The 23599-nt window shown below is 54.1% G+C and overlaps 1 protein-coding gene across 3 annotated transcripts in view; it reads left to right on the forward strand.

The window, feature by feature from the left end:
* Positions 1 to 23599, forward strand: part of DUOX1 (dual oxidase 1) — a 32061-nt gene that overhangs the window by 5204 nt on the left and 3258 nt on the right. For 2 of the 3 annotated variants that reach the window (XM_036032824.1, XM_028508190.2), the window contains 26 exons: positions 625 to 812; positions 1003 to 1204; positions 1356 to 1522; positions 1913 to 1973; positions 2108 to 2204; positions 3123 to 3213; positions 4264 to 4366; positions 4626 to 4798; positions 5886 to 6061; positions 6267 to 6385; positions 6985 to 7122; positions 7788 to 7901; positions 8674 to 8873; positions 9497 to 9682; positions 11734 to 11959; positions 12230 to 12323; positions 12602 to 12777; positions 14533 to 14602; positions 14995 to 15123; positions 15693 to 15871; positions 16180 to 16410; positions 16951 to 17050; positions 17492 to 17541; positions 18899 to 19026; positions 22657 to 22810; positions 23210 to 23439. In XM_036032824.1, the coding sequence (XP_035888717.1) occupies positions 625 to 812; positions 1003 to 1204; positions 1356 to 1522; positions 1913 to 1973; positions 2108 to 2204; positions 3123 to 3213; positions 4264 to 4366; positions 4626 to 4798; positions 5886 to 6061; positions 6267 to 6385; positions 6985 to 7122; positions 7788 to 7901; positions 8674 to 8873; positions 9497 to 9682; positions 11734 to 11959; positions 12230 to 12323; positions 12602 to 12777; positions 14533 to 14602; positions 14995 to 15123; positions 15693 to 15871; positions 16180 to 16410; positions 16951 to 17050; positions 17492 to 17541; positions 18899 to 19026; positions 22657 to 22810; positions 23210 to 23439 (3782 nt within the window). The remainder of the gene's footprint in view (positions 1 to 624; positions 813 to 1002; positions 1205 to 1355; positions 1523 to 1912; positions 1974 to 2107; positions 2205 to 3122; positions 3214 to 4263; positions 4367 to 4625; positions 4799 to 5885; positions 6062 to 6266; positions 6386 to 6984; positions 7123 to 7787; positions 7902 to 8673; positions 8874 to 9496; positions 9683 to 11733; positions 11960 to 12229; positions 12324 to 12601; positions 12778 to 14532; positions 14603 to 14994; positions 15124 to 15692; positions 15872 to 16179; positions 16411 to 16950; positions 17051 to 17491; positions 17542 to 18898; positions 19027 to 22656; positions 22811 to 23209; positions 23440 to 23599) is intronic. The other variant, XM_036032837.1, reaches the window with a different exon arrangement.

The raw sequence follows: 23599 nt of genomic DNA on the forward strand, positions 1-23599 counted from the left end.
AGAGGGAGGAAGTCTGGCTGGAGGAGGTACAAATGTGCCCCAGGATGAGCTGTTGATAGGGCTGGGGGTAGAAGCAGGAGCATGAAAATAATCTGGTAGGGATTCAGAATGCTGTTCTTATTTGGCCTCTCTGGTTCCCAGGACAAGCACAGGGCAGGGTTCTTAACTTGGTGGGAGGCCAGGAGGGGTGTCAAAATGGGGGTGCTAGGACCCTCTGACTCCAATGACTGGTCTGTTGGCTCCCAGCAGGAATGCCAGGCTCCTGATGGCAATTCAGGTGCCCACACTTGTTTCCCAGTGTCCACCATGCCACTGAAGCTGGCAGGTCCCCTGGGCAGGCTGCTCCCAGCAGCTTGTTGGAGCCCATGCTGCCAGCCTGAATGCCTAGGCACACTCACTGGGCACTGCCCAGTTACCAAGGAGAAGGCCGAACTGGCAATGAAAAGTTTGGACTAGGATGTAACACAGTATTGGGAAACTATGGGCAAGGTCAAGGCTGGGACTTGCCCATAATGGCTCTTGAGTCTTTTGAAGCTTGGGGCTGGGGATGGAGACGCTAAATACCTGGGGAAGAAAGGAGAGTGGTCCTAGCTGGCCCTAGCACTCCCTCCCCATTGCTGGCAGGCTACCACGTGCTCTCAGACCTGGTGAGCATTGAGAGACCTTGCTGTCCTGTCGAGTTCCTCAACATCCACATCCCACCCGGAGACCCCGTGTTCGACCCCGACCGGCGCGGGGACGTGGTGCTGCCCTTCCAGAGGAGCCGCTGGGACCCCAAGACCGGACAGAGCCCCAGCAACCCCCGGGACCTGGTGAGACTAGGCGGGAGGCGGGGCACGAGCTGGATCCCAGGCAGGTGGGGCTCTGGGCTCCGGGTCTGCAGGCGTCGGTGGGGAAAGGCTCCCACCCCATCCCCCCACCCGCAGACACCCGCCTGGCCCTGGCCCTCCCTTACCCGCCCAGACTAGCCGACCCCCGCTCTCCTGTCCAATGCCCTCGCAGATCAACCAGGTGACGGGCTGGCTGGACGGCAGCGCCATCTACGGCTCCTCGCACTCCTGGAGCGACGCGCTGCGGAGCTTCTCTGGGGGACAGCTGGCGTCTGGCCCCGACCCCGCCTTCCCCCGGGGTGCGCAGGCCCCCCTGCTCATGTGGACTGCGCCCGAGCCCGCCACGGGCCAGCGCGGGCCCCAGGGGCTGTATGGTGAGGCCGCGGGGCCCCGCAGGGGCGCGGGCGGGTTGGGGTTGGAGCGTCCGCGCGGCTGGTGGGAGGACAGACTGGGGTCTGCGAGGTGGCGCTCCCCTGGGTCCCACAGCCGCTCATGTCCTCCCCTGTGTCCCCACGTCGGTTGCAGCCTTCGGGGCGGAGCGAGGGAACCGCGAGCCCTTCCTGCAGGCGCTGGGCCTGCTCTGGTTCCGCTACCACAATCTGGTGGCACAGAAGCTGGCTGGCGAGCACCCGCACTGGGGCGACGAGGAGCTGTTCCAGCACGCGCGCAAGAGGGTCATCGCCACTTACCAGGTCAGTGGCACTGCCCCCTCCTCCCCAGCCCATCTCCTGGTCCACGGGACACTCTGCTTCCCTGCAGAGCCCTCCATCCTCGGACATCCCCCGCCCAGAAACACCCTCTCCCGGGAGTCCACCCCTGCCCAGAGAGCTAATGTCCAGGAATAGACTCTGAAATGATAAGGAGACAAAATGTCACTTATGCAAGAAATTGAGTTGCACCCACCCCCTGAAGTCCCCTGTACCGTGAGGGGATGGCCTCAGCATCTCTGCTGTTTGGGTCGCCTTCCCCATGACTGCCCCTGCCTGGTCATCCTCTCCCACTTAAGGCTTCCTTGGGCTCACATCCCCCTTGGCCTGGCAGCTGGAGCACTCGCCTTCCCTCTCCTCTTTCTTGACCCTCAGAACATTGCTGTGTATGAGTGGCTGCCCAGCTTCCTGCAGCAAACACCCCCAGAATATACAGGTGAGGGCACTGGGGGCACCTGGGCTGAGGGGAGGTGGTGGTTGGGATCCATAGTGGGAAAGACAGGTGGTGCTTGTTCTGGCAGGAGGGGGGATGGGTAAGGAGCTTATTGTCCTGTTGCTCCCGTGGAGCAGGGTACCGCCCTTTCCTGGACCCCAGCATCTCTCCAGAGTTCCTGGTGGCCTCTGAACAGTTCTTCTCCACCATGGTGCCCCCTGGCGTCTACATGAGGTGAGGGAGGGTTCAGTGTGTGTTGGGAAATGCCAGGGGCAATGGGGCTCTGGGTGGGATGTGGGGGAGGGTTGGGGGGGGCACGTTGTCAATTGGGAAAATTGCCCTCAAGGATCTTCAGAACCACATTATCAATCTGAAGTCGTGCCCATCCCCCCAGGGAACAGTGAATATGGAGGGGAAGAATAAAAACAATTGTTTAAAAAGACATATTGTTGTGGTTTTTAAGCACCTTTCTGTTGGTTTTCCTGCAACTGGTGTGGATATTAATCCCCCAGTTTAAGACAGGCTAATTGAGGCTCAGAGGGTGAGTCACAAAGCCTGTTGCTCTGCAGTGCAGGTCTCAACACTGCCCTGGGGGCATTTTTAGCTGTAAACACAGGGCCTGGTGCTTATAAATCTTTTTGGGGCAATTATAGTAAAAATGTGTGAGAGCTCAAGAAAACACTGGCTCCAAAATGATAAAAAGGAGCTTTAAACTAAAAATATACATTTAAGTAAATGTATACAAAGCAAAATATGTCAGTGCACCTTTTACAATTGCATTATACTTTAAAACAATTCAAAGATTGGATTTTCTTACTCTGGAACAATTTTAATGTGCCTGGTGATGGCCAAGGAATCGTAGCAATTGAGTTATCCATAGACAAGTAGTTTCAAAAGAACCATTAAATATTCTTTCAAAATGCATGTGTATATGTGGAGAGAGAACACACGAGAGAGCATGCACAAGCTCTATGGACCCATTTTTTTATGTTTGGTCTGATGTGGGATGAGGGACCGCCCCAAAATCAGGTTGTTCAGGGCCTACCTCGACCACATACCACTCAGGAAAGCAAGGCCTGGAAGACCAGAGCTGATGCCTGACATTAGGACCCCGGGGTCTCAGTCAGCACTCCTCTATTCCTTGCATTTCAGAAATTCCAGCTGCCACTTTCAGAAGGTCATCAATCAGAACTCAAGTGTCTCCAGAGCTCTCCGAGTCTGTAACAGCTACTGGAGCCGAAAGGTCAGGGCTGGGGACATGTGTGTGTGTGTGTGTGTGTGTGGTCTGTGCTTATGTGCATGTGTGTGTGCATATTAGGGTGTGTGGTGAAGGTGGGCAGTAGGCAGCCAGCTGGGATGGGCTGGAGTGGAGGAGGCATCCCTCTACTAGTGTCTGAGATGACCAGGTAGCTGTACATGGTCAAAAGTCATGTACAGCTCTCTACTCTCCCCTCAGGGCTGTGTGAGAGGCAGTGGGACCTGTATAAGTGTGACTCTGCATTCATTGCTTCCTCCTAGGTTTTTCTTCTCCCTTAACAGCCCTGTAGGCCTTGGAGTACCCCCCCCCCATTACACCCCCTAAGGAAACTTCCTAGTTAGACACACCCAGGGCAGCATGTGAATGTATTTTTGTGGGTTGGGGGCAAGGAGGAAGGAGGGATTCTGAGAGATTACCAGGGATGGTCTGCCCATCCAAACCAGGTCAGTGTGGGTCAAGAGCATTGATTATTAATTTTAAGCAAACTCAGATTTTTTGTGTAGAGCGTTCATAAGAGAGGAAGGGAGGAGGGGGGGAAAGAGAGAAGAGGAGGGCACAGGATCAGAGTCACGGACCTGAGTTGAAAGAGACCTCAGTGTTCTCCTAATCCTTTTCTATTATTTCATTAATTTTATTTTATTATTTTATTGGTCTGTAATGCCCTTTGTAGTCAGGAGAGGACACTGGGTTCAGAGAGTTCCTATGACTTTCCCATAATCACACAGCTGATCAGTGAACAGAACAAGGACCAAGACCTAAACCTTCTAGCATCTTGTCAACCATATTCTCAAGTCTCCTAAAATAGAAGAAATAAAGTTTTTGGTTCCTTGTACTTAAGGAGACCTATATCCCAACAGCATGGGTTTTGAATGGGGGCATCACTCACCCTGAGCAGGGAATCAACTTGTGGAAGAATGACCCACCAGTCTGAGAGTGAACAGCGGGACTGAGTGGGGGACTATGGGGTGGAGGGAGCCTGGCTGCCCAACCTCTGGCCCCATTAGCCACACCTCTCTCCTCTCCTGACCCCTGTAGCACCCAAACCTACAAAGAGCCGAAGATGTAGATGCACTGCTACTGGGCATGGCCTCCCAGATTGCTGAGCGAGAGGACCATGTGGTGGTTGAGGATGTTCGAGGTGAGGCCAAGACTGACCCTATAGGCTATATACGCCTGGCCCCTAGGAGAAGATTCAGGTGGAGCTCCAGAGCCAGGCAGGGAGGGCTACAAGGGCTGGGAGCCGGTACTGTCTCACTGCTGAGAGAACTTCTGGCCTGATGGCCACAGCTCCCTCTGTATGGCTCAAGTCCCCCCGGGCTGGTTGGAGCGTGGGGCGTGGGCTGGAGGAATTCTGGTGTGACTGAGCTTCCTCAGACTTTCTGCTATCGCATTCACAGATTTCTGGCCCGGGCCACTGAAGTTTTCCCGCACAGACCACTTGGCCAGCTGCCTGCAGCGGGGCCGGGACATGGGTCTGCCCTCTTACACCAAGGCCAGGGCAGCGCTGGGCCTGCCTCCCATCACCAGATGGCAGGACATCAACCCTGTACTCTCCCAGACTGATGGCACTGTGAGGAGGGCCGGGACCCAGAGGGCAGGGCGGGAGCGTCAGGGCACACTCTGGCTTGAGACCCAGGTACCAGAGACAAGCACCTGGCAAAAGGGGCAGGGCTCACCCAGGTTGCTTTTCCCAGTATCACACACCAGGATGGAGGTTATCAGACCAGCAGGATTTGGCTTTAGACTCTGTGACTGTGCAGATCATCTGTTGCACAACAAGCACTTATTTTATTTGCTCTCCCCAACAATTCCCTGAGTTGGTATAGAAGGCCCTTGGCTCGGGAACAAGCCACACTTGCGTGCACTGCTGTTCAGGCTGCCTTTGGGGAGTCAGCCCTGCACCCTGCGTGAGTGGCATTGCCTGCCAGCCAGCAGACCAGTTTTAGCTGCCTTACCATCTTGGCACAGCAGTGTTTCTACAGCTGTATGACAATTTTGTTGCCTTTGCCCCTACTATTTTATAAAATCATTGGAAAGTGGAAAATTGAAAGGCTGGTAAGGAAGGGATATGTGTGTGGGGCTTGTAAACTTTATAAAATCAGTATAAAGATAGGAATTACCAGATATACCCATAGTGGCAAATCTTTAATTTCAATTGTGCCTTGTTGGGATTAAGCTGTTCAAGTGTTTATTTACACTGTGAAGAAAAGAACTAAAGTAAAAACAAGTAGAATATGCTGCTCATATATTGTTGAAGCCTGTTTTTAAAAGGCAATATATTGTGGAGATTTGATTTTTTAAACATACTTTTTTAGATCTAAAGGATAGAAACCTCTTCTAACACATCATTCTACCATTCAACATCACTAATTTTAGTTCTTCAACTTTCATACCTGTTCAAGAATAAGCTACGTAGGAGACTGGCCGCCTGTTTTATTCCTACTTTATAAAATAGGCAGCTGAATCTGTGAGAGCATTCCCATAATGAGTTAACTTATGTAAAGCACTCAGCAGCGCCTGGGGCGTAATAAGTGAGTTATTGTTACTGTCATTTATTATTATTATCATCATCCCTGAGGCTTATGCCTGGGAGCCACCTCTTTGACTGAGGGTGTGTCCAGGTTCTTATACTCACTCCTGTCCCTTCCTGGCCCCAGGTGCTGGAGGCCACAGCCGCCCTGTACAACCAGGACCTGTCCCTGTTGGAGCTGCTCCCTGGGGGGCTCCTGGAGAGCCATGGGAACCCCGGGCCCCTCTTCAGCACCATTGTCCTTGACCAGTTTGTGCGGCTGCGGGATGGTGACCGTTACTGGTTTGAGAACACCAGGAATGGGTAAGGCCTGCCCGGGCCCCACCTCAGACTGCACCTTGGCCTGGGCTCAGGCCCTCTGCCTGTAAACAGCCCCCATGGGCCCTTGATTTCCAGCTGGCCCCACCCCTCCCCAGCCCCTCTGGGTCTCTTTCCTTATCTGGGTCTCTGAGCCTGGGGAGTGCATCTCTCTCCCACTCTGAGAACTACCCATCTTCCCCACCCCCAGGCTGTTCTCTGAGGAAGAGATCGCTGAGATCAGAAACACTTCCTTACGGGATGTGCTGGTGGCTGTCACCAAGGTGGACCCCAGTGCCCTGCAGCCCAATGTCTTTTTCTGGCATGCAGGTGAGTGGCCAGGGGGTAGTTGCAGGGGTTGGAGGTCTGGCATCTCCTTCCTCCTCAGCTGAGGGTGTGGTTCAGTGAAGCTGGACCGTAGACTCCAAGGAGGGCAGTGAGCTCTGGTTCTGTCCTTGGGGACTTTGGATCTGGGCATCGAGGTTGCCACGCACAGCTGTGTGGGTTTCCCTCTGCACAACTGCAGGAGGGGCCCAAGTCAGGGCAGGGCTGAGGCTCAGCGAGACCTGGTATGGAGACTCACATTCAGCCGGGATGGGGCTGGGCGTGGGTGGAACATTAGGAGGGCTGAGTGAAGTGAGGAAATCCCAGTGCCACAGCAGTGATGAGGGAAGAGTTGTGTATGTGTGTGTGTATGTGTGTGTAGCTGAGGTTCCTTTTAGACCCCACTTGTCACCCAAGGAGGCAAATGCCACATTCTTGGTACAATGGCAGGGACAATGGCAGGGGTAAGCAGCCCGCTCCCCTCTGACCCAGAGCCACTCCCAACCCCCTGCTTTCACTTCCCTAACCTTCTCAGTGATCCTGTGCCTGAGCCTGTGGCCCAGCACCCCAACCCCTCAGGACTCCACCTTTCTCTGTTTCCCCAGGAGACCCCTGCCCGCAGCCAGGACAACTCAGCACCGAGGGCCTGCCAGCCTGTGTTCCCCCCGTCATGAGGGACTATTTCAAGGGCAGTGTATTTGGCTTCGGGGTCACCATTGGGACCCTCTGCTGCTTCCCCCTGGGTAAAAGTGATGGGCAGGGTGGGGCTGGGTGAGAGATGAAAGCTGAGGGGTGGGGTTGGTTCGGTCTGTGGCAGCAACCATGCAGAGTACTATTCCTCTGGACAGAGGGTGGAAACATCAGAGCAGGAGGGGGCATGAGAAGTGTCCAACCTGCACCTAAGTTGGCACCAGGAAGAATTTGCTTCCCTTTTCTCCTGGGATCCCCTCAGGGCCCAGGTTGGTCAGGTACCACAGGGAGTTCACAATCCACAGATATTTGAAAGAGCCTGGGCCTGGCAAACTGTCGTAGGCAAACCCCTGTTGGAGAACCAAGGCTGGGATGTAGTTGCTGGGCCAAAGGCTTCATTCAAATTTAGTCTTTGGCATGGCTGTGTCTGGGTCGACCAGGAGTCAGGCAGAGTGGGTCCAGTCTCTGGCTGGGAAGGGACCTGGGAGCTCAAAGCAGGGGAGGAGGCTGCACAGGCATCTGAGGTGCTACTCAAAGTTCCCCGTAGGATGCAAAGTGGCTCTCCTCTCCCAGAAGGGACCTTCTCAATTTGAGGATGAATAGAACTAGGACTTGGGGAAAGCAGTGTCTTGCCAAGGAAAGGAGTCTGGCAGAGGAGCCACTGACCTCCCCAGACCCCTGCCTGCCTCTGAGCATCCTACTGCCTCTTCCCTCCCAGTGAGCCTGCTTGTTGCCTGGATTGTTGCCTGGCTCCGGAGGAGAAATTTCAAGAGGCTCCAGAGCCAAGACCGCCAGAGCATCAAATGTGAGAAGTTTGCAGAAGGCATGGAAGGTAAGCCTGGGGATGGCCAGGGTGGTTGTAGAGAGGACCCAGATCAGGGTGGCAGCCTCTGACTCCACCTCAGCAGCCTCAGGAAAAGGCCTCCTCTTTCCAGGCCTCCTGGCAGCCAGGGCAGGAGGAAGAGCCACAGGGGCATTGAGTAGAAGTTGGACCTGGAATCCTTCCACCTCCATAGCTCCTCCCAATGGCCCCAAATACAGAGATTGTGATAGACTCATGCAGAGGAGTCACAGGCCTGAGACTGCATTTCACAGAGCTACTGTGACTCACAAATCCCCCAAAACTGCTGCTCTGTGCATTTCACACTGGAATTTCAGGCAACAGAGAAGTAATTAATAAAGGTCTAGAGTCAGACTGACTGAGGATTGGAATCTTGGTTCCACTGGTTGGCCCTCAGGCAGATTTTTTTATTTCTCTAAGCTTATTTTTCCTTATCTGTAAAATACGAATGACAATAGCACTTACATCATAGATTTATAAAGATTAAATGAACTCATTCATGCAGAGTACTTGGTACAGTGTTGAGCACATCATAACCACTCAGGAAATGGTAGTTGTTCTTCTTGTGGGCCAGAGGCACAGCAGGATTGTCGGGGACGGGGACGGGGACGGGGACGGGATGGCCCTCAATAGCCAGGAAGAGGTGAGGAGGTGAAGAGGGCTTGCTCCAACTCCAGTTCTCAGCTGGCCTTCTTCCTTTGGATGTGCTTTGGGCAGATCAGGCCCAGAGGGCCCCGGCTGACCCAGCTCTGTCTCTCCCCAGCGTTGGAATGGCAGGGCCGCAAGGAGCCCTGCCGGCAGGTGCTGGTGCACCTGCAGCCTGGGCAGGTCCGTGTCCTGGATGGCAGGTTCTCCCTACTCCGTATCATCCAGCTGCGGCCTCTGCAGCAGATCAGCCTCATCCTGTCCAACAACCGTGGATGCCGTACCCTGCTGCTCAAGATCCCCAAGGAGTATGACCTGGTATGGCCCAGCTGACCCCTGGCTCCTTGTCCACAGCCACAGCCAGCCAAGGGGGTGGAGGGAAGGAGCACTGGGCCAGACAGGGTTTCTGGCTTCTGGTTACTGGCTGTCACACCGCATAGAGAGCGAAACTGGAGCGCGTTTGTCCTGCTCTGTGATTTCCACAGCCCCCAATTCCTCTTACAGACACAGTCTGCCCCCTCCCTTTCTAAGGACACTGTGGCAGGTCCTAGTTGGGATTCCTTGAAAGAAGCTGGGAGCTCCTCCGTGTCCCCTGATTTCAGGCTGTAGTGATTTGTTAAATATTTTTGGAGGGGAGCTCAATTAAAGGCTAATTTTCAGCTCTGGCTGGCTCACGGTCCCTTCAATCCTCTGGTCGCCCTGCCTTCCCCTTCTCCAGTATGGAATAGAGAGGAAAGAATGGCTTTATATATGTATGTGACTTTGAATGCTACTTCTGCACTTACAAGAAAACCACTTAACCCACTGCGCCCAGGAAATAACAGTAACTTTTTTGCAAGGGGTCTCTTTCCAGTGACCACCCCCCCAACAAAATTCATGTAAAGCTCTTGGACCCAAGAAGCCTTGACAAATGGTTGCTCTCCCTTCTGCTGCCTCCGTAGGTGCTGCTGTTTAATCTGGAGGAAGAGCGGCAGGCACTCGTGGAAAACCTCCGGGCGGCTCTGAAGGAGAGTGGGCTGAGCTTCCAGGAGTGGGAGCTGCGGGAGCAGGAGCTGATGAGGGCAGCCGTGACACGCCAGCAGCGGAGCCATATCCTGGAAACCTTCTTCAGGCACCTCTTCTCGCAGGTGTGTATGTGGGATCAGATCCGTCCTTGTGTGTCTGCCTGTGGTGGTGCCCTTACCTGGGCAAGGCTACTCGGAGTCAGAAACCCTGAGATCACAGCTAAGAATCCATTCTCCTGTGGTTTTGGCTGAGTCACCTGACCTTACTGCAAGGAGATGCTTCTGCCCCCATCCCAATCCTACCCAAACCTGTGAGACTCCAGAGAGGTGTTCCCTAGGAAGGGGCTTATGGGCCTATGTCAGTCTCTCTCCTCAGGCTCACCCAGCTCTCTGCCGTCCCTCAGAAGCTGCAGAAACCAAGGGTGAGACAAGCAATGTTGGGCAGTGAGAACTCTTTATCACCCTTCCTTAGGGGAGCATGGCTGCCAAAGGCCCCCAGGGGGTGTCACTGCCCAGCTTGCAGACTTCTGAGAGCTACTGAAACAGGGAAATGAGATCAGTAGAGAACTGCAAGGCTTTGAGCCTGGGAGCAGGATGCTGGAGAGGAGATGCTTGGGAGACACACCATAAAACAGCATGGGCACCCACAGAAGGAATTCATCATCCCACTAGGAAGATGGGATGCGTACAGAAAGGAAAATGACTGGCAGAGAAAGACAGCTCTAAATGTGACCATGGAAAGAAGTGGTCTGGGAGTCCAGAAAGGCTAGCGTGGCTTCAGGCAGGTGTATAGTCACGGTGGCGGTGAGGTCTGACACGTACTCAGAGTTGGAACAGTGCTGGCTCAGAAGAAAGGAGTAGGAAGGACTGGGCAGAGGTGCCTGGTAGAAGGGCAGAAACCAGCATTTGAGGAGAAGGAGTAGGGGGGCTGGCTAGCCAGGGAGAGGATGCAGAGGGAAGTTACCATCTCATGGTCATTTACTGTGTGCACATGACTACTTCATTTACTCCTCAAACAAGTTGGACCTGAGTGTATACTAGAATGGAGGGTCTTCCAACTGGAGTGACTCATTGCCAGGGCCCGGGCGGGACCTGGGCACCTCCACTCAGTTCAGGACCTGCCAGGGCTATGAAAGAGGACTCTGTCTGCTGGTTTTTTTTGTGCTACCATTTCCTGAGGGTAGCTGCCAACCCTTCCTATCTGCACAGTGCTTTCAGCTTCCAAATATTTTTTCATACAGCCTCTCTTGTTGCTTCTCACCATAACCCTGTGAGATAAATAGGGCAGGTGAGGAAATGAATGAAGGTGCTACTGAAGAGATTTTCCCAAGGCCACACAGTGAAACGGTGGCACAGTGAGGACATGAACCTGGGTCTCTTGCTTCCAGGCGCTTTCCACCAAAACACCTTGTTTCTAGCAACAAGGTTTACTTCATGAAACCACAGCCAGACTTGAAGTAGGGGCTTCCAGGTGACAGGCGGAAGAGGCAGGGGCTGTGGTTTGCAGCCTGCGTGCTTCCCTCGCTGCCTCCTCATGCTGGGACAGCCCCTTGGGTGGGCTGAAGATGGCCTGTGATGAGAATTCCCCTTCCCAAGCCCAACTTTTTCTCAACCCAGCTGAGGCGTTTTTTCAGTCAAAACTGTGGGTGAAATAGCAACCCACTGAAGCTAGCATTGACGAAGGGTCAGCTGACTCAGGCTATAGCGGTGACTCAGGAACTCCAAAGGGAGGACTGTGACTGGGCCTGGAAAGGACCAGCAAAGGGAAAGCTACAAGCAAGCAAGGCCACACCTCTCTCAGGCTGCCTCCTTTTCCTCCGTGCCTCTGCTTTGCTCTGTGTCTGTGTCTCTGAGCACTTGGAAGAACAGGGTGGTCCATAGCTTCTGAGTTTCCTTGTGCTCAGGTCAAAACAGACCTAGGACCTCCCAGTCCCAATTCCAGGTCCCCTGCTTGGCTCGATTGTGCATCCCTGGTGCAGTCAGCTAATGCACAGGGCCAGGGTCTGTGGAATAAATGGCCACAAGGACCGCCCAAAGGGCTTATGGGGTAGTGCTTAGGGGAAGGGGTGCCGGGCAGACACCTTAAAAGGTGGCTCCTACAAGCCTTAGCTGGACTTTAAGTCAAGGAATCCTTGTTTCCTTCTTTCCCTCCCTGTGCTGCTGCCCAAGTGCAGGTGCTGGACATCAACCAGGCAGATGCCGGGACCCTGCCTCTGGATTCGTCACAGAAGGTGCGAGAGGCTCTGACATGTGAGCTGAGCAGGGCTGAGTTTGCCGATTCTCTGGGCCTCAAGCCCCAGGACATGTTTGTGGAGTCCATGTTCTCTCTGGCCGATAAAGATGGCAATGGCTACCTGTCCTTTCGGGAGTTCCTGGACATCCTCTTGGTCTTCATGAAAGGTAGTTTGGGAGTGAGTAATTGTTCAGATGGGAGAAGATGGAAGGGGCTGGAGACTGGGGCTGGAGTGTAGCTGACCCATTGGAGATAGGGAAGGCCTGGGGCCAGGTCTCTAGCCATGGCAGACATCTGGGAGTACCCAGATAGGGTCAGGAGGCAGCACAGCCTTTCACTGTGTCCAGCAGTGGGTCACCCTGGTGTATGGTCCCTTCTGGCCAGCCTTGGGTTTAGGCAGGTGGTCTGGGCCTCTCACAGGGTCCTCCTTCTCCCAGGTTCCCCTGAGGAGAAGTCTCGCCTCATGTTCCGCATGTACGACTTTGATGGGAATGGTCTCATTTCCAAGGACGAGTTCATCAGGATGCTGAGGTTGGTCCAATGGGACAGCCAGGAGAGTGGGCCAGAGCAGGGACTGACAGGGAAAAGGGGTGGGACAGGAAGGAGGAAACAGGAGGGTAAAGAGCAGGGGCCTCCTCCTTCTCACCCATATAGCCACAGACTATTGTAGTTAAGAAGGAACGTAGAATCTGGTCAGTCAGAGTTCTTCCATGTGGGCTTTGAAGCCCTGGTGAAGTGGCCAGCGGGCCCTGTGTCTAGGCCCCAGGCCCCTTGTCAGGACCTGATGGCTCCTGTCCCCCAACCCCCAGGTCCTTCATCGAGATCTCCAACAACTGCCTGTCCAAGGCCCAGCTGGCTGAGGTGGTGGAGTCCATGTTCCAGGAGTCGGGCTTCCAGGACAAGGAGGAGCTGACATGGGAGGACTTCCACTTCATGCTGCGGGACCACGACAGCGAGCTCCGCTTCACGCAGCTCTGCGTCCGAGGTGAGGGAGCCTGGAGGCAGGGCTGACATCCATCAGGCACAGCGGGCCCGCACACGGGAGTAGGTGGAAATGTTTTAATTTCTTTTAAAATCAGAAGAGAAGAATGAATAGAGTAATAATAAATATGTAATAATGTATCCAGCCTAGATTATATTCTTTCCATCAACATAATTATAATATATAATTTTTAATTTATTTTTTTAATGGAGGAAGGGGCCCAGGAAGGCAACAGTGCCTGGGGCCCACGGAAGTGGTCACGCTGCACTGCCGGTGGGGGTGGGGGGTCAGGACAGGGTGGGGCACGGCAGCTGGAATTCCTCTTTCTTGACAGAGACCCCTGTTCCTGGAGACCAGTACTGCGGGGGGAGCAGTGTCTCCTCATTACAGCCCTCCCCCAGCCATGCCCGCCTCAGCCGTGGTGGCAGGGGGTGGCGGGTGTTTTGGTTTTGTTTGCCACTTTATCTCCTGGAGCAGTGCTCAGTAAATGTTTGCTGAGCACACGGAGACCCACTTCTGTTGTTTCTCCTCCTGTCTCCTGCCCTACCTGTGTCTGACTCAGGTGGGTGGGGGCTAGACTCAGGGTGAGGAGTGGGCAGAGACCAGGCAGAGGGACCGCCTATGGCCTGTCTGAGCTGTACGGTGCCGTCACAGCCTGGCCTGGGGTTCTCACTGGGGCATGTTGAAACCAAACCCAGCCCATCCCGAGATTATGAGAAGCAGGAGGAGCTGCGCAGTCCGGATGGGGAAGAGGGGCGAGTTAGACAAGGCACAGCTGGCCCGTTGGTCAGGGTTTCCCCTGCCCAGGCTGGGAGGGGAGTTGGTAGCAGACGGAACCGCCAGGCTTGATTCTGCAGCTTTTCACCCTTCCCAGGCACTCAGGCCTGAGGGCAGAGCAGGGGGAGGGGCCTGAAGGGAGCCCAAGCCACAGTCCCAGGGATCCAGCCCCTGGAGCGGAGGAAGGCTGAGGCTTGGAAAAGAAGGATTAAGTAGAGGGTTTCCAAGAGTACCATTTTGTTTGGCTTTTAATTGTTGGGCTCAGTTGTTTCCTCCAAATTTTATTTTAAAACATTTTTAAACCTACAGAAAAGGTCCAAGCATAGTACGAGGAGCATCTTTTTCTCCCTCACCTACTTCAGCTTAATCACTTTTGGCCTCTGGCCTGTGGACCAGGGTGATCTTCAGGAAGTGACCTGCAGATTCCCAGCTCCTGTGAGAACCCGGATTTGCTGCTCACTCCAGCCCTGCCTCACGTGCTCAGCCCAGAGAGGGGACAATGGGCGGCTCCTGGAAGGGGTTCCCCCCCCACCAACATTTTCTTATGAACATTTTCAAACACAGAAAAGTAGAGAAAATTTTATAGTGATCTTCCATATATGTACCTCCTAGATTCCACATTTAACTCCTGGGAGATTTTAAGCTGGGAAGGTCATTGGCAGGATTTTGTGGCAGAAAGATCTTAGCAGGCAGGTTGCATACAGTTCCTGAACTCTACCCCATGAGCCTGATTCTGGTCCCAGGAGTGAGACTGAAGGTAGACACACACTCGGGGGAGGCTGCCTGGCCAGCGTTGCTTCAGGCCTTCTCCCTGCCCACTAGTGTCTGGGAGTAGCTCCTACTGGGGGCACAGGCTGAGCCAGGGACACTCAGAGGCAGAGTACTGGCCAGAGACCCTCTGTAGTGTCCATAGATTTGAGCCTGGTCCTCATAAGGCTCTGAGGCCTCAGCAGCTTCCTAGCCCGGCTCTGCATTTTACAGGGGTGGAGGTGCCTGAAGTTATCAAGGACCTCTGCCGGCGTGCCTCCTACATCAGCCAGGAGAAGCTCTGGTGAGCCCGCATCTGGGAATGTTGGAAGGAGGGCCAGGGTAAGGTAGTTGCCTTTTCTCTCCCTGGAATGACCGTGATCACAGCCCACACCAGGCCACATCAAACCTTTGTACAAATTAGAAAAGGCACTTCTTACTCTCTGCAGACACGGGCCTGCGTTCACCTGCAGCCTGGGTCAGACGCCCTTACAAAGGGCACAGCTATATGTGACAGCCTTGGCAGGGACCTCCCCAGACTGGACTCATTATCTAGGTCTCTGTGGGAGTCCTGCCATCCCCTGGCTGGTAGCTCTGACCCTTCCTCAGTGGAGTGGGTCTGGAGGCAGACTAAGGGCAATGGAGCACCAAGTGACTTCGGTAACCAAGGTCCCATCTCTTGCATTTCTGCCCTAGTCCCTCTCCCAGAGTGAGTGCCCGCTGTTGTTCCCACAGTGATGTCGAGGCGGAGCTGACACCACAGAGACTGCAGTGCCCCGTGGACACTGATCCTCCCCAGGAGATTCGGCGGAGGTTTGGCAAGAAGTACGCCTGCTCCTCCCCCTAAGCCCAGGAAGTCCACCCATCCTTTCAGCGTGCATACATTGATTACTGGGTGCCAGCACTGTGCTAAGCACCGCCTTAGAACTTCACAGTCTGATGGGATAGCCTGGTACACTGAAAAATACAATGTCCCACTGATGAATGGTATCATAGTGGTAGGAGCAAGGGGCTTTAGAACTCAAGGCAATGCTCATTCCTCTCTGCCTGGGAGGTGAAGGAAGGCCTCCTGGAGGAGGTATCCTTTGAGCCTCCAGTAAAGTGTGAGAACAAAGCCGTGGGAGTTAGGAGCTACAGGCTGGGAGGGGAGAGGTGTGCCTGAGTGTGAGGACTTGGGTAGATGAAGTGCATCCCTTGGTATGAACTGACTCAGTGACCACTTGTGATGTAGTTTCCCTACTTTGACAGCTTGCTTGAGTATGCTATAACCTTTGGGGTCTGAACCATGCTTGGCTTGAGTAAGTGACCGGTCCCGCACCCACTCTCCCCTCTGGGGAGCTGGGCTGCATTGGAGCTGAGTCCTTACCTAAGAGCCAAAGCTTCCTGTCTCCCAGGGTAACGTTGTTTCAGCCCCTGCTGGTCACGGAGGCTCACCGAGAGAAGTTTCAACGAAGCCGTCTTCACCAGACCATGCAGCAGTTCAAGCGCTTCATCGAGAACTACCGGCGCCACATCGGCTGCGTGGCCGTGTTCTACGCCATTGCCGCAGGCCTTTTCTTGGAGAGGGCCTACTGTAAGTGATGGCCACGGGCTGGGGACAAGACTTGGAAAAACCGATAACCTTGAGGGCGGGGCATACTTGAGTGACAGCTGCGGGAAGGACAGTGCGGGGCAGTCTGTGAGTGACAGACAGCGGTGGGGCGGGGCCTGCATTTGGTGCCAGCTGTGGGGGCAGGGCCTGCTGTGACTGCTTGGGCCCGTTTGAATGGAGACTTCGGGAGGCGACTGTGAGTGGTGGCTGGCCAGGGCCTACAGTGACCTCCCTCAGTGGTGCTCTGTCCTGTGCGCTGCAACCCCCTTATCGCCTGGGCCCCTCTGCAGACTACACTTTCACCTCGCCACCCTCCGGCATCACCGAGACCACCTTCGCGGGCATCATCCTGTCGCGGGGCACGGCCGCCAGCATCTCCTTCATGTTCTCCTACATCCTGCTCACCATGTGCCGCAACCTCATCACCTTCCTGCGAGAGACCTTTCTCAACCGATACGTGCCTTTCGACGCCGCCGTGGACTTCCATCGCCTCATTGCCTCCACTGCCATCGTCCTCACAGGCAGGCCCTGGGTGTCCCCGGGATCCTCCATGTCCTCCTGCCCCCACTGGCTTCCTCTCCTCTGAGAACCCCCTCCTCTCTACCTGCACTTAACTGGAGTGTAAGTCTTGGGTGTCCTTCTCATAAGGATGGAGGTGGACCCAGCGGTGGTGTGAAGGGAGCCCAGGAGCCCCTCATTGCCCCACTGGTGCCTCTTGCCACGCTTTCAAGGCCACCCCGCCACCCCCCAGCTGACTAGTTACTAACACCCCAGAATGAGTGCACATACTGTGCAGTCTTACAATTTTTTTTTGTTTTAAAACATATTTCTGTAAGAAAGACCAGAAAAGTAAATTTCTAATATAATTTGGACTCACGTGGTTGTGTTCATGGACATGGGGAGAAACTGAGAGTTGATCAGAGATCAGAAATCCAAACCCCTAGGGTCCTCCTTCAGGCCCCAACTCTGGCTGCCTGGAGTTCTCCACCTTGGGCTGCATGGGTTGAGCACCCCCACCCAGCTGTCCCCAGGCTCACCGCCCCCCACCTGGTCTTCTTTAGTTTTACACACTGCAGGCCACGTGGTGAATGTGTACCTGTTCTCCATCAGCCCACTCAGCATCCTCTCCTGCCTCTTCCCTGGCCTCTTCCATGATGATGGGTGAGTACTGAGGGGGTGTGGGGAGGGTGTATTATTTATAGGTGGAGAGAATCAGCCCAGGTTGTTGTAGCTCAGTGGATTCAGTGCCGGCCTGCAAACCAAAGGGTCACAGTTCAATTCCTAGTCAAGGCACATGCCTGGGTTTCGGTCCAGGTCCCCAGCAGGGGGAGTATGAGAGGCAACCACACATTGATGTTTCTCTCCCTCTCTTTCTCCCTCCCTTCCCTGCTCTAAAAAGAAATACATAAAGTCTTGAAAGAAAGAAAGAATCAGAGAGTATCACCTTCCAGGTTATAGGGCAAGGACAGACAATGGCCAGCCTGAGCCCCCAACCCTGAATCAGCAGAAAGAGAGACTGGTGGTTGGGTTGGGGTGCCTCATCTTTCTGGAAGACCTGAACCTCTCCTCTCAGGATCCTCCCTTGGGTTTCCTTCCCTACAGGTCTGAGTTCCCCCAGAAGTATTACTGGTGGTTCTTCCAGACTGTTCCAGGTGAGAGCCCTTCCTGTTCTGTGAATTTCTGGGCCTGGCTCCGAGCTCCAGGTTCTGGGCTCTCATGGTGAGCCAGGCTGTGCCCTCTGGCCCTGAGGACTCTCCTAGGCAATAGGAGACGGCTTTCCAGTGCTTCTATCAGGAGCTCCACTGGGCTCCCACCCCAACTCTGAATTAGCTCCTCCTCTGTGGAGTGGGAGTGGTCCCCCTCCACTCTCCAACACACACACCTGCTGTGCTGGTGGCTCTGAGAAATGCCATGCCCCACCTGCACAGGGGAGGAACCGGGCTCTTTGTCAAGCTAGGTAGACGCCCCCAACCCCACCCCGTTTACTCTATCTTGACAAGAACTATTTAGAGGTATATTCCTAATTCCCCATAATCACCCATTTAGGGCTATTAGCTGTGAATCTATTCAAACACTTCTTGAAAGTATTTATGTTTTCAGTCTGTTCCCTCCTTGGGGTAACACATTTTCCACACTCACTCCTCTGTGAAACAGTGCAATTAAATTTTTTTTTTTTATTTTTTAATCCTAAAACGATCTGCTTTGAACTTCAGAGACTGCTTGCTAATTCCTGCACACTGGGATTTAGAGGATAAGGCTGTGTTTATGCTCTTCTCTCCGTTCTGTACTTTACAGGCTTTGGTTAGACCCCTTTCTTAACCTCTGCTTTTCCATACTTCAAGGCTCTAATCTTCCTAATTTCTGACTCTCTCCTCCTTGATCATTTGAGGGGCCATTCTCTGGCCCCTGCACCCCCACCCTGGCTCCATATTGCCCTCCTGTGTAGCCCAGGCCTGGGTTTCCCTGTGAGGAGGTTCCTCCCACGAACCCAGGGCTCAGCCCAAGGGAGCTCTGTGCTGTGGCAGCTAAGTACAGTGCTGCAGGGATGTGGACCAAGCCTTGCCTCTGTGAGGAAAAGGCCTGCAGTGTCCAGAGTCTGACCCAGAGGGCCCAGAGTAGATGCACCATGCATTCATTCATTCATTCATTCAGTGTACATTATATAAGGTCTGCAGTGTGCCAGGCCCTATACAAGGCACTAGAATTCAGTGGTGAGCTAGCCTAGCCTAGTCGCTGTTCTTGTGAACGTGAGAGTCAGAAGGTGATGGGCATAAAACAAATAATGACACAGCTGCTTGAAAAATACCATGACAAGGTCTGTGATGGATGAGTAGGGTCTGCTGAAGTGAAAGGTGCTGTGATCGATGGCGCGAGGGGAGAGGAGCAGAAGGAGATGCTGGGGTTTTCCCCACCCCCTCCTAGGACCATGGGGTAGAAAGGGGATAAAGACCTTTGGCAGGCTCAGAAGAGCCCTACTCCTTTGCCCTTCACCCTGTGTTCATTCTGCAGGCCTCACGGGGGTCATAATGCTCCTGGTCCTGGCCATCATGTATGTCTTCGCCTCCCACCACTTCCGGCGCTGCAGCTTCAGGGGCTTCTGGCTGACCCACCACCTCTACATCTTGCTCTACGTCCTGGTGAGCCAGGCCAGGGGGGTCTGGGCAAGATGTTCCCAGGGAGGCAGTGAGGGCTGAGACATCAGTTCTCTATCCTCTTAGTTATTTCAAGTATCCTCTTCATTTGTCACTTAAAAGATGGAGATGATAGTACAGGACTCTCGAGTAGACTGGCCCCAATATGCAGCACTTGGAAGATGGACTCGCTGGCCTGGGGGGGGTTGCAGTAGCGGCTCTACCAGGCTGATCTGCATTCCTTGCAGACACCCCCACATCATTTCTGCCCAGCCAGTCTTTCTCTACTTTGAGTGGCTGGTTTGGGCTCCTGAGTGGACCACCTGCATTCAATGGAGCATCACCCTTTTTAAGGGAAACTTATCTTAATTGAGTTTTGTCACTTTTGTTCTGGTCCTATTTTCTGGGATGTTAGCCACCCCAACCAGTTAAGTGCCATGTACAAAATTAATAACCTTGCTCAAAATGTCTTTACTTGAACTGTTGATAAAATGGATTTTTAAGACCCTATCCATCCCTTTTCCTTCTCCTTCAGCTGGGCCCCTGACTGCCTTCCTCCACATTCCCTCCCTTCTCCTGTCCTGTTCCCTTCCCATTCCCTGGGCTTGTCACCAGCCGCTTCAGCTCGTTGGTCCCAGAGCAGACTGTGGTCTGTGCCCCTGTGTCACAGTTCTGCTTGGCCTGCCCTCCTCACAGACACAGGCAGCTCCCCAAAGGGCACCCTGAGGGGCCCTGTGTCCCCTCTGATGACAGCTGGGCTGCCAGCACTCAAGAAGTAGAGCCCATACGACTGCCCTCTCCATCACCTGGCTGCAGGCAGAACTGCACACAGGGATCTCCCATTGCCTGCGTCAGGTAGGCACCTGTGGTTGGCCCCGCCTCCTCTCAGGTGCGGTACTGTCCTCTGTGATAGGTAGTAGTGCCTGTCTCCATTTTTCCTGAGGCTCAGCACTTCACAGATGTGACGATGACTGCCCCACCTTGGCTTACGTTGTTTCCTGGAATTGATGATGTGTATTTCCAAAGAAAGCTCTCTCTAGCTAATTTGTTCCTTCCTCTCCACCTTCTCAGGCATGCATGAAGCTCTAACATCCTAGTTATTGTTTGTGTTAGCAGTGGAGGTGGTGTTCTTGTTTCTGGTGAAAAAGCAGCTTCTTTGAACTAATGGGAGACCCAAATGAGAGTAGTCAGACTGGCTTCCTGAGACCAAGCCCCCTTTCTGATTTATCTCTGGTTTGGGGGGATCACTGGAGTTCAGAACCACCCTCCCTGCCAGCAGGGAAGTCAGCGGCTCAGAAAGGTGCAGGCCCCTCTGCTGGGCAGTCCTAGCCCTGACATCTTGGAAGTGTCTCCCCTGGGGGTAAATCGGGGGCCAAAACACCTGCTTCCTTCTTATTTATCACAGGTGTGGCCACTTGATCTCAGGCAGAAAGAAATGTTACAAGTAAAGGACCCAGTGTAGGGTAGACCTTCAACAAGCTGTCCAGGCTCCTTCTCGAGGCTGGAGAGGGCCGGGCTAGCACCACCAAAGCTTAGCTGGCAGGCTGCTCACCCAGCCTCTCAGCCAACCGTGAGTCTGCAGCAGCTCTGTGGTTTAAAAGTAGAGCCAACGCCAAACAGGGTGTATAAACATGATGTCAGCCTGACATTGTTCTCAGCCTGGTTGGATGCTCAGAAAGCCTTGGGGGTGGGCGTGGGCTCAGGCTCCACAATGAAGGAGGAACTTGGGGAACCAGGGCCAGTTCAGAGGAGAGCACAGAGAGGTTTGAATAAGTCCTGTGGGGAGAGGCTCCAGTACTCAGGAACACCTGCCTGGGGGAAGGGAGAGGTGAATGAGCGACCGGAGTTCTCTTTGGTGGTTCTGTGTTGTGAGTCTGTCCCAGCTCTGCGCTGAGCCTGCAGAGGAAGGGGAAACTAAGCTCTGCCCTCCAGAACTTAGGATTTGCCGCAGAGATAAATGCCAGGCATGGAAATGATCGAAATAAGCAGACAATACAGGATTAACAGCTGAGCTGAGTGTTCCAAAAAGCAACTTACAGGAGCTCATTGAAGGCAGTTTCATTTGAGCCAAATTGGTTAGGGAAGACATTGGGAAGAAGATGGGACTTGGGCCAAGCCTTACAGAGAGATAAGCTAAGGTTTGGTAGTACAGAGTAGAAGCTGAGGAGCATCCCAGGTAGAAGGAAGGGCGTGAGCACAGGTGTGGCGGTGTGGACGATGATAGAACATTCCAGGCACAGAAGAGACAGGCATTGATGGCTGTGGGTGGCCATGAGGCGTTAGGTGGTGGCGGGTCATGGTGGAGCTATGTGAGTTGCACTGACGCGTAGGGGCTGTGGCTCAGCTGAGAGGCCACACCATATGGGAAAGCACAGAAAGGCAGGAGCAGAAGGTGAGGAAATCGGGCTTGGGCAACACACAGGGTTGGGAGTGGACAAGGAACAGAGTCAGTGCAGGAGGTGAGAAGTGAGCGGCTTGAGGGGAGGGAGACTCAGGAGAGCATCGTTGCAGAAGTGTCAAGGAGGGGTGGTTGCTGAGCCACAGACTGCCAAGGGTGGGAGCAAGAGTGGTCTGAAAGGAGACCTCAGGGTGTGGCCATTTGTGAGCCCTTGGTGAGCAGATCCTGAGAAGAGGTGGAGTGGGCAGCCAGACTGACCAGACTCAGGAGCAAGCAAGTGGGAAGAATGGGGCAAGTAGTGTCTGATCAGCTTGTCGCAGAAAGGATTAGAGCTGGACAATACCTGGCAGTTATTTTGGGGAAAAGGGAGACTGGTTAGATGTTCTTAGACCCCAAAGGGAGAGGATAAATTGAGGAAATTCTTTTCATTGACTCAACAGTTACTGAGTGCCTACCATGTCTCAAGCAGAACCTGCTAGGAGCTGAGAGTTATAGTGGCAAACAAAATGGATATGGTACCTGCTCCAACAGTCCCCTGGGGAAAACAACAGTAATCATGGCAATGAGTGAAGAAACAAAATTATTGTGGATGGCAAGTGCTTTGAAGGGAGCTAACAGGGAACTGTGACAGTGAGGAGTGGGGGAAGGCCTGAGGAGGTGGTGTTTCTGCTGAGACCTGAAAAAAGAGATGGAGATCATTATGGGGAGAACCAGGGGAAGGGCATTCCCAGCAGAGGGAACAGCAGGTGCAAAGGTTCTGAAGCAGAATGGACTTGCTGTGTTTGAAGAACAGGGAGAAGGAAAAGCTGGCAGCTAGGGATTGTGGCATCACAAGGCCTTGTGGTGCAATGGGAAGGCCACTAAGTCTTTTTAAGCAGAAATTACATGATGAAATGAACTTTAAAAAGTCACATTGGCTACCTTGAAGAGAGTGGATCACAGTGGGGCAACCCAGGGGAGAACCAGTCAGGAGGCTACTGCAGGAGTGCGGGGGAGTGTCCACATGGCTTGGTCCAGGACAGTGTCAGAGAGATGGATGTAGTCTCATTCATCTGGATGCTTTGGAGGAGGGTGTTAGGAGTAGTTAGGTTTTGGAACCTGGAAGGAGCTTGGCACACGGTGAGGTGGGGTATTGGATGTGCCAGTTGGGGAAGGATACAGGGGTCTAAGTCCAGAGCTGGCCTCAGATGCTGTTGTGGGAGTGGCTGGGTCTGAGCTGCATTCTTCACTCCATACAGCTCATCATCCATGGCAGCTTTGCTCTGATCCAGATGCCTCGTTTCCACATCTTCTTCCTGGTCCCGGCACTAATCTATGGGGGGGACAAGCTGGTGAGCCTGAGCAGGAAGAAGGTGGAGATCAGCGTGGTGAAGGCGGAGCTGCTGCCTTCAGGTATGAGCCCAGAGGCTGCCAGGGGTCCAGCTTGGTGGTCCTGAGGAAGCAGAGCGGAGCCTGGACCTTGCGGTGCGCTAGCCTGGCCCAGTGGAGTTGGCAGGGGCCTCGGGGTGGAAGGGATGAGGGAGCTAGTAAGAGAAGATCTTTGCCAGGGGATCTGAGCCTCTGTCACAACAGCGGGGAGGAGCCCAGGTCAGGCTGTCCCTGGCCCTGCTGACCACCAGCCCCTCCCTAGGGCAGACATGGCCTGAGGGTAGTAATGACTTTTGATGGGCAGAGGTCCCCTGACATATTCCAGCCTCAGAGCTGAGAGTACAGCTTGGGGAACTCTCTGGAGACCACATTGTTGCAGGCTCAGGACAGCTGCCTCCGGCCCACCTCCCCTCCCCTCCATAGGAGTGACCCACCTGCAGTTCCAGCGGCCCCAAGGCTTTGAGTACAAGTCAGGACAGTGGGTGAGGATTGCCTGCTTGGCTCTGGGGACCACCGAGTACCATCCCTTCACACTGACTTCGGCTCCCCACGAGGACACGCTCAGCCTGCACATCCGGGCGGTGGGGCCCTGGACCACTCGCCTCAGGGAGATCTACTCACCCTCACCGGATGGCTGTGCCAGAAACCCAAAGGTGCCCAGACCCAGGCCAGATGTACCACATGCTCCCATCCCCTTAGCAGGCCTTGGCCCTGCAGCACCAGCTGCCTCATTGTGTTCCTCCCTTCCCCCACCCCAAGGCTGGCTGTTCCAGATAAAGCCACAGTCTCCCTCTTCCCCCTCACCCCACAAAC

Source organism: Phyllostomus discolor, chromosome 1 (assembly GCF_004126475.2).
Source record: "Phyllostomus discolor isolate MPI-MPIP mPhyDis1 chromosome 1, mPhyDis1.pri.v3, whole genome shotgun sequence".
NCBI classification, from domain to species: Eukaryota; Metazoa; Chordata; class Mammalia; order Chiroptera; family Phyllostomidae; genus Phyllostomus; species Phyllostomus discolor.